This window comes from Echinops telfairi, unplaced genomic scaffold (genome assembly GCF_000313985.2).
Source record: "Echinops telfairi isolate 266 unplaced genomic scaffold, ASM31398v2 ScPeMD7_2186;HRSCAF=2738, whole genome shotgun sequence".
Lineage (NCBI taxonomy): Eukaryota > Metazoa > Chordata > Mammalia > Afrosoricida > Tenrecidae > Echinops > Echinops telfairi.
Window position 1 is genome coordinate 7023306 of NW_022106084.1, and position 10118 is coordinate 7033423.

The 10118-nt window shown below is 42.1% G+C and overlaps 1 protein-coding gene across 2 annotated transcripts in view; it reads left to right on the forward strand.

Moving 5' to 3' along the window:
* Positions 1 to 9740, forward strand: part of RAB33B (RAB33B, member RAS oncogene family) — a 20180-nt gene extending 10440 nt beyond the window's left edge. Inside the window, exons 2-3 of one of the 2 annotated variants that reach the window (XM_045293545.1) lie at positions 6990 to 7211; positions 9016 to 9740. In XM_045293545.1, coding sequence (XP_045149480.1) covers positions 6990 to 7211; positions 9016 to 9048 — 255 coding nt within the window. In that variant the 3' untranslated portion in view covers positions 9049 to 9740. Of the gene's footprint in view, positions 1 to 6989 lie in introns of both variants that reach the window. The other variant, XM_004712136.2, reaches the window with a different exon arrangement.
* The last annotated feature ends 378 nt before the right edge of the window (positions 9741 to 10118 follow it).

Here is a 10118-nt window from a genome sequence, read left to right on the forward strand (position 1 = left end):
TGCTTTCCAGTCTGTTGGGGCACCACGCCCTGGCCCCAAAGTCCACCTTCAGCATTCCCTGGGGACCTCACCGCTCCATTCCCTTGCTGCTCTGTTGCATCCCGTCAGGGTTTTGATTCGGTGTGGCGGGATCAGATCGGGTGCAATTCCCACACTGTGTCTTCGGTGTTGTCCCCTGTAGGACTGTGGGTCATTGAGGGGCATCGTGTCTCATAGTGGGGCCGGCCATGTGGTCCTCTCTGTGGACTGGATGCTCTAATTGGGAACATCGTCCTCAAGGCCTAGTGGGCCAGGATGTGTTCCACTCTCTCCTCCTCCCCCTTCATCCGCTCTCATATGCTCCGATAAGACATGTCCCTCTCCCGGAGCTGTAGATTCAATGCTGTCCTTTGAAATAAATTCTTCTGGGGGGAGGGGCAAGAGCACTGGGTTGAAGTCTGGTGCCTCTTTCCCTGTGGAGATATAAAAAATACACTCCCCTTGGGTGTGTTAGTACCCTGTGCCCCCGCTACCCATTTATTTATTATTATTTTTTTCCCTTTCCACACCTCCTTTTTAGTTGGCTACCATGTGTATCCTTGTATTTGGTCTGGGACCTGCCATATTACCTGGTCCTCACCCCAGGAATGTTTGTATACAGCAGTTTTTTCCCTATTTTGCATTTTTTTTAAAAGCTTACCTCAGCAGACTCGTATTGTATTTGTCCTTTTGTGCTTGACTTACTTCACTTAGCATGATTTCCTCCAGTTCTTCCCATGCAACGATGTGCTTCATACGTTCATCACTGCTTTTTAGCGATGCGTAGTACTCCATTGTATGTGTATACCACAGCTTTTAAATCCAATCGATTGACCATCTTTTCATGCGTGTATTGGTGATTTGCATATCTTCTTCAGAGGAAGTCAGGTCATGTCCTCTACTAATTCTTAAATTGGATTTTCTTTTTGAGTTGTGTGATTTCTTAAGAATTCTGACTACTAGGCCTTTATCCGCTCTGTGATTTGCACATATTTTTATATTCTATGGGATGTATTTTCACTTTCTTGACTGTATCCTTTGAGGCACAAGCATGTTTAATTTTTGAAATGAATGTCATTTGCCTTGTTTTCCCCGGTTGCTTGTACTTTGGGTGTCTTATTTAAGAAACCAATGACTAACACAAGGTCATGAGGATTTACTTCTATGTTTTCTTTTAAGAGTTTCATTGTTTCAGCTCTTATGTTTCAATCTTTGCTCTATTTTCAATGAATTTTTGTATATGTGTGAGGTAGGAGGTCCAACTTAACTCCTTGCACGTTGTCCAGTCCTCTTTGTTGAAATAACTGTTTTTGAGACCTCACTGAGTTGTCTTGGCACACTTGTAAACAACTAGTCATAGAGGGATGAGCTTCGATCTGGACTCCGAATTCCATTCCATTCATCAGTATGTCTATCCTGCCAATACCACTCTGTCATTGCCGCTCTGTGGTGCGTTTTGAAAAAAATCCACAGTAGCAAAATTTTAATTTTAGGCTGAGTCTTGGCATGTTCATTAGTATCAAAATTTAGGAAAGTTTTAAAGAATTGCATATTGATTCTTTGTGTAGTCAGTGTAATTAGTATACGAGTGTTTATGTTGAGGAAGCTAAGACCTAGAGGTCTGACTAGTTGGCCCATAGCAGGTGCTGACTATTTGATGACTTGATTATTTCTAGATGTTCATAAAGGAGCCCCGGTGGTGGAGTGCTTGCATGTTGGGCTGCTTACCGCAAGGTCAGCAGTTTGAAAGCAAGCACCCGCCACTCCCTGTGAGAGACGGGTTTCTACTCCCATAAAGAGTGACTGCCTCAGAACCCCCCAGGGGCAGTTGTCCTCTGCCCTGTGGTGCCAGTGGGAGTCGCCACCTACTCCACGCCAGTGAGAGAGTTTGAGATGTTGATAGTTGTTAGTTTGATAGTTGTTAGTTTGCTGTGCTGACACTGGTTTGCTTCTGTGTCTGATTTATGTGACATCGAGTCTTTGGACGGTCTGCCATTAGGTTGTATACATAAGAAGGTGGGTATTTATAACGATTAACCTTGTAACAGTCCATATGTGACACACAATTTGCGCTTGACTTACTAACGGAGCTGTTTGCACTTCAAACCCACTCCATAATGCTGCCCACCAAGCAAGCCCCACAGAAGTCAGTTGTAGCACACGGGATTACCATGAGTCGGAATCCACTTAATGACAACAGGTTTAGGTTGTTTTCTGTTTTTTTTTTCACTTGTAATATGACTTGTATGGGCGCATTGAGGAGTTGAACCTTGTGACGACCTGTGTAGATATATGTATAAGTATTAAATCATATGTGCAATGATGAGTAGAAGCATTAAATAGTATGTGTAAATATTAATATAAGTATTAGATAAACTCACAGCCATTGAGTCAATGGTGACTCTTAGTGACCTTATAAGACATGGTAGAACTGCCCCTGTGGGTTTCCGAGACTATGGGAGTACAAAGCCTCATTGTTCTCCTGTGGATTTGAACTGCTAACCTTGCAGTTAATGGTCCAAGGTGTAACCACTACGCCACCTGGGCCCCTAAGTATGAAGTAGTATGTGTAAATATGAATACAAGTATTACATAGTATATGTAGTGAACAATTGTGGGATGTCATTCAGCGACTTGTCAGATACATCCATGGCCCCTGGGAGTGCAACTGATTAAAGCCCTCAACTGCTAACCCAAAGGTTGATGAGTCAGGCCCACCCAGAGGTACTTCTGAAGAAAGACCTGGCGCTCTAGAAAAACCAACCACTGAAAATCCCATGGAACATGGTTCTCCATTGACATACATGGGCTTGCCATGCGTTGGAATTGATGCTACCGTAATGATAAGAGAATTTCAATTAACCACATATTTGAACAAACAAAAACCAAACTCACTACCATCAAATCAATTCAGACCCTTAGCTACCCTGAGAGGCAGGGTAGGACTGCCTCTGTGGGTTTCTGAGACTAACTCTTTACTGGAGTAGAAAGCCTCTTCCTTCCCCTGGAGCCTCTGGTGGTGTGGAACTGCTGAACTTGCAGGGAGCAGTCGCATGTATAACCACTGTTGCCACCAATGAACCATATAAGGTTTTATTTTCTCCTTTAAAAAGGAGTGCAAGTTGAAAGGAAATTTGGCAGTGGGTTTATATTAATAAGGGAGTTTCACACAGGAAATCCAGGGCAGATGATCTCTTCAGGACCAGTGGTGTGAGTGACGATACTGGGAGGGTAGAGGGAGAGTGGGTTGGAAAGGGGGAACCGAGTACAAGGATCTATATATAACCTCCTTCCTGGGGGACGGACAACAGAAAAGTGGGTGAAGGGAGACGTCGGACAGGGCAAGCTATGACAAAATAATAATTTATAAATTATCAAGGGCTCATGAGGGAGAGGGGTGGGGGGGGGATGAGGACCTGATGCCGGGGGCTTAAGTGGAGAGCAAATGTTTTGAGAATGATGAGGGCAACGAATGTACAAATGTGCTTTACACAATTGATGTATGTATGGATTGTGATAAGAGTCGATGAGCCCCTAATAAAAGGATTTAAAAAACAACAACAAACAAACAAAAAAAAGGGAGTTTCAGAATGATTGCACAGTTTGAAAAAATGTAATCAATGTCACCGAATTGTGCATGTAGAAATTAGTGATTCAATATATATCTGTTCTGTATATTTTCAACGATAAGAATAAAAGGAACTAATTAAAAAATAATTGTATTAGGGGCTCATACAACTCTTATCACAGTCCATACATGCATCAATTGTGTAAAGCACACTTGTACATTCATTGCCCTCATCATTCTGAAAACATCCCCTCTCCGCTTAAAGCCCCTGGCATCAGCTCCTTATTTTTCCCCTCCCTCCCCACTCCCCTCTCCCTCAAAAAGAACTAATTTTTAAAAGCAAATGTATTTATTCATGTAATTAAAAATAAGACCAGCCTAAACCCACTGCATTTGCTAGGTACTGGCCTGTTGCAAGCACCTGAGGTGTCTTCATGCCCTTCATCAGTAGGCCTTTACAGTGGTCCTTAATGTCCATAGTGCTCTATGAAAAATCACCCGTGGAGGCTTCCAATTCATGCTTTCCATCTAGAGTTGTTTCCACCAGCGCCAGTGCACTCCTCTTTAGTTACCGCTTCTCAGGAAGTAAACCAAGATGGGATAATTCAGTGCGTTAGGAGACTATATGTGCTTACATTGAACTCTAGACATAATTTAATCTAAATCCTTCATATTTCCACTAGGGGATATGGGAGTAATTTTGTTGGTGGAGATGTTTGAGATAAGTGATTTTCTAGCCTTATGTACATTTCAGGGAGGGCTGTATTTTACAGAACGTATGTGCCTGTTAGTTTGGGGGCCGTACCTCATGGCTTTTAATGTCTATGTTGGGTCTAATACAGTAAATTAGACTATTAAAAGATAGAGAAGGAACCCTACCATATTTTTTTCCTGAAAATAGCACACCTAGTAAATAATGCATACACATATACATGCTGAAATTTTGTTTAGTGGTTTTTCCATAGCAAAGCATGCAAACACCACACATCTCACATTTCCAGAAGTGAATTTTGACCTTGAAATCCCAAAATGTTGCTTTTGGTCATATTTGTGTCATAAAGGTATAAGCCCTGGTTGAGAATTTGTGGAACAAGTTTGGTAGTACTCCAGCAATTTGAAAATCAAAAGCTGAAATTGCACACTTGCTCTGGGACTGTTCGATGTGGGGCTTGAGAGTTGTGGAGTTCCTGGCTACGGATCTGTGCCCAATAAGAGCCATGCTGAGGGCTGGTCCCCAGATGGAGAGCGAGAGACATGCCTCCCTTCTGTGTCCATTTTGGGAGGTTCAGATGGCCGGCAAGATGTATATAGCTGCAGCACACCAACTTTACCCACCAGAGTGGCCTTTCGGGCTGGGGTATGTAGGCCGACCCACTGCCTGGGCTAGAGCCAGCCACCTTGGAAAGGGCTGTGTAATGGTTAAAGATTGTGTCGGCTAGACACTCTTGGGTAAGGGATGGAGCTCCACCTGTCAATCAACTGGCTTTGCAGCCTGATGACATCTCCTTGGCGGCATAAGCCTTTTTGTGTAAGAGAGAGACCAAGCAGGTTCACATCCTCTAGCCCTTTACTCTGCCGGAGCTGGATCTTCATATCGTTCTTTGATCTCCTTTTGTGTTCCCTGAAGCTGTCAGCAGATTACTGAAGGTGGATTCATTTAGCCAACTTTGGACCAATGCATCCACCAGCCTGTGCCCCTTGCTGTTTCTGCTTTGTCATCCTGCTTCCTGTTCATCAGCTTTCAGGATTCAGGAGAAGCCTGACTTGAACCGGGCTGGACTTACCTATTTCTACAAGTGTGTAAGCCATTTCTTGTTACACATATAAATGTCACTGGTTTTAGTTCTCTAGAGAATCGAGCCTAACAGGCTGTTTCTGGAGGACAAAGCGATTTCTTTCTGCATCAGGGAAGATCATTTACAGAGCAGGGAATGAAGCCTGCCACTCCTGCTGTAGAACTGGACCGGAGGGTGAGCTGGTGAGGGCCTGCTGCTGGGAACCACAGCCCCATGTAAAAGACTCCAAGACAAGGACTTAGCAGTAAATCCACTGGGCAAGCAAAAAACCCCGAACACTGAAGTCCCACCATGCTAAGAAATACCAATATGGTGCTCCTATGAAAAGAACATACAGAAACACAGCATACAGTATGAAAAATACATAATGTGTGTGGTGTTAGTCCGACCCATATTGACCGTATGTACAACAGAGTGAAACATTACCCTGTCCTGCGCCAGTCTCACTACTGTTCTTGTACTTGAGTCCATTGTTGTAGCCACTGTGTCTGTCAGCCCATCTCCTTGGGGACCTTCCTCTCTGCTGCCCCACTACCCAACATGATGACCTTCACAGGGACTGGTCTTTCCTGACGACATGACCAAAGTATGTAAGGTGAAGTCTTACCATCTTTGCCTTTAAGGAGCACGCTGGCCATATTTCTTCTAAGACATATTTGTTTGTCCTTTTGGCAGTCCATGCTACTTTCAGTATTCTTTGCCAGTACCACAATTCAAGCACTTAAATTCTCCGGTCTTCCTTATTCAGTGTCCATCTTTCATAAAGCATATGAGATGATGGAAAAATACCATGGGTATTTTTGGGTCAGGCACACCTTAACCCTTTAAAGTAACCTGCCTGCTTTTCAACACTGTTAACGCAGTCTTGTGCAGATTTGTCCAGTGCAACCCATTGTTTGATCTATTAACCGCTGCCTCCATGAGCATGCCTCCTTAATCTTTTCTCCAGTTATCATGCTGTTACCTATTGATCCAGTTGTGAGGATGTTCATTTTCTGTACATTGAGTTGTAATCCATACCGAAAGCTGTAATCCTGATCTTCATCAGCAAGTGCCTCAAGTGTGTATTAATATGTATAAAATCAAGTAGTAACTAAACCTATAGGGATTAGATCCTCAACATATTTGGTAAATCTTGATATGTTTTTTTCTAACACTTTAAAAATGAACTTTTGAAAGACCATTTTATTCAGACAAATTTGATATACGTTGATTTATTGAATGCCAAGTTGAAGAATTGGAGCATATATAGCTGTGCCTGCACTATAACTTCATTGTGAGGTAACTAGGCTATTGCCAAGGACCCTTGGCGACTCACTGGTAAGTTCTTGGCTGCTTCCCTGGAAGGAAAGACCAGGTGGCCTGCTCAGGTAATGCTGATAGCCTCGGAGCTGTGTCGGCAGTTCTGTGTCCTATAGGGCCACTGTGAGTCGGAGTCAAAGTCAATGACACACAACCACAGAGACGGGTATCAAGTCTGGGTAGAAGAGACTTGATGTAAGGGAGTGATCAAAGCCTTTTAAATGAACCCTAAAGGCCATGCTAAGGCAATTACATTTCTCAACGTGTAATGGGAATGAAAGGAAATGTTTTCTTTCCCTTTTCAGATCCAGCTATGGGACACAGCAGGGCAAGAACGATTCCGAAAGAGCATGGTGCAGCACTACTACCGGAATGTACACGCCGTTGTCTTTGTGTATGATATGACCAACGTGGCTAGTTTCCATAGCCTGCCCTCTTGGATAGAAGAATGCAAACAACATCTGCTTGCCAGCGATATTCCACGGATTCTCGTTGGAAATAAGTGTGACTTGAGAAGTGCCATTCAGGTACCCACAGACTTGGCACAAAAATTTGCTGACACTCACAGTATGCCTTTGTTTGAAACCTCTGCCAAAACCCCCAATGATAACGACCACGTGGAAGCGATATTTATGACCTTGGCTCATAAGCTTAAGAGTCACAAACCATTAATGCTAAGCCAGCCCCCCGATGATGGGATTAGCCTGAAGCCTGAACCAAAGCCTGCGATGACATGCTGGTGCTAAATGACAGTCTTCATGGTGCTGTCTCATTTGACTAAGAAAATAACTTCTGAAGTCTGACAGTGATAAGTCCTAAGATTTGATCCCCAGTATATTGGATCATTCTGGCACCTTACTGTTTACCATTGTCATGCTTGCTTTTGTACTCTGTATCAACTTAGTCAAGCCCGTCACTGTGACCACACAGGGCACAGTTGGTTTTCGGATGAGGGTGAGGTGAAGCAAAGGTAGGACGAGTCAGCTGCTCTTTCCACTGAGAGCCTGTGAAGGAGGCGTCGCATGACAATGTGATGGGTCTTAAGGGCCAGCAACCGTTCAATCCCCCATTGGCTGGAGTGGAAAATGGGGAATTTAGTACACAATACTGTGTACCTTTTGAATGGAATGTATTCTCACTGGGATAAAGACTGGCGTTTGCCTCTCTCCACAAAGGTCTTTATTTTGCAGTAAGTTTTAATTGCATTAGTACAGTTTTGAGCCAAGATTTTAGTCCCAGTGGGAGAAGGAATAGAATGTCTTCTGGTTCTCAGTCCAGAAAGGCGTCTGGTTTAATAGTTCTAGATTTCTTGATGTTTCTAATTAATATCAATCAGTTCTGTAGAAATCACTGTTTCTTTTAAAAGAGCCATTTGTTTTCTTACTAAATCCTATTAAAATAGCCCCCCCCCCCCATCCTCAAGTCAGATTTAAATCAAATGAAGTGATAGAATTTGGTGCTTTATGTTTTGTTTCAGCATTTTTTAAACAATGAAAAGTGAATTGGAAGCCTCGGAAGAGTTGTAACACAGGGGAAAGAGGTACACATAGTTCTTGGCTGCCAACAGCAGGCCTATATTTAGCTTCAGGACATTTCAGAGATTGTGTATCCGGCTCTCTTGCTCTCTCATGTCCTCACTCCCCATGTCACCTTGATTGATGTACAGTAATGACTAAAGAATGAATTAACAACCTGAACTTCTATTTGAATTACAGCACTAAGGGTATAGCTCTGACTGCTGTGAGTCTATGTTACTGCAGTAGACTTGTGATAAAGTACATCAGTTTAAAATTTCCTTAAAATGTGTGCTTACAGCAAGCTGTTTCTCAGTGTGAAAAATAAATATTGAAAAATGTCTATCCCTTAATGGTGGAAAGAATATTTCAAAAAGAGTCTAGTCCTGAGTATTTTTAATATGGACTTAAAGTTTTGCACAAAGAAAACAGCCAGCTGCATGTGCAGCCGCGTTGCAGATATGGAATATGAGCCGTGAACGTCAGTTGAAGTGTGTATGCGCACTGATTCTGGTACATTGCTGTCCTTGGGAAGTTTTGAGGAAATTAGGTTAAATACATAATCTAGTTGGGGATTTGGTTTAGTCATCCTGGTGGTTCTTTCAGGATAACTGAAGTTTTAAAACCTGATAATTGTCTTAATGGAACTAATTTAAAATGATGATGATTTAAAGGAAATAATCCTTCAGTTTCAAGTATCAGCAGTTATAGGAAAATAAATTTGGCTTTATGTGATCGTAGGGTGATGAATCCATTACTCTTAATCAAATAGACTTTCTCTTTTTAAATTCCTGTTCCTTTGTGACTATTTTTGTAGGAAACAAAGACCGATGTCATCATTTTGATGTGATGGTGGTTTCCGGTCCTTGTGTTCTAATGAAGGGATTCGTGTGTTCGAAGACATTTTCTGAAATGGAGGGAGAAAGTTTACAAATGCTTCAGGCACATTTTTGTTTTTCAGTACTTCTATTAATGGTTTAAGAAATAGTTATTTAACTTTTGTTCTTTTTATAAGAAGTTAGTGGCAAGTCTACCTTCTAGTTCTGTGATAGGACTTATTTTTTTCACCCTACTATTTATTAATCTTAAAAGATTTGTATCCCATTTGTAACAATTTGTTGTTTTAATTTTCTGTATGTATCCTTACATTAAGATAAAAATAACATCTGTCAATAAAGCTTTTCCAAGATATTTATAAAATACTTCATTGACTGTTGAGACACCACTTTCAGAACGGTGACTCTCTAGCAAGTGATCATTAACTTCCAAGCACAAGTCACACGCTGGGTAAACTATACGTTTCTTTTACTTGTGCTCATCAATTGACATCATCAGGTATATTTTGGAAAAGTGGTAAATCGAGAGCACCAAAGAAGCAAATAAATGCAGGTATCGATTAATGACCACACTTTATTGAAAGCTTATTGTTTCTTCACGGAACCCAAACTCAAATAAGTTTGTTATGAAATAATCTCACTGTAACATCACCTCCCCCTCCCTGCCCCTGAGGATGTAGTTCAATAAAGTAACTTTGCCATAAAACACTGTGTTTTATTTCCTGGTGGTCATTGAGGTGAGTATAAAATAGCTAATCTTCCCTTCCGCTTTTCTGGGCTCCCTTCCCACCATGATTCAGTGCGGAGAATGGACTAAGGGGAAGGTATTGAATTTGAAGCCTCAAGCTCCAGGCACCTTGGGCCAGACTTGCCTGTTTGTTGCTGTTGTTATCCTACCTGGAAAGAACCCAACAAAACTAACCCCATGGTACTTCATTTTTTGCTTTGTACATCTGGGCCTAAAGAGCAGTTCAGGAAAAACAAGCCGCTGAAAACAATCCTCATAATAAAACTTTGTTGACAAGGCAGTTTCTTAATACCTTAGTGTGAAGGGCAGATGCAACAAGCGTGATTGGCAGCGGTT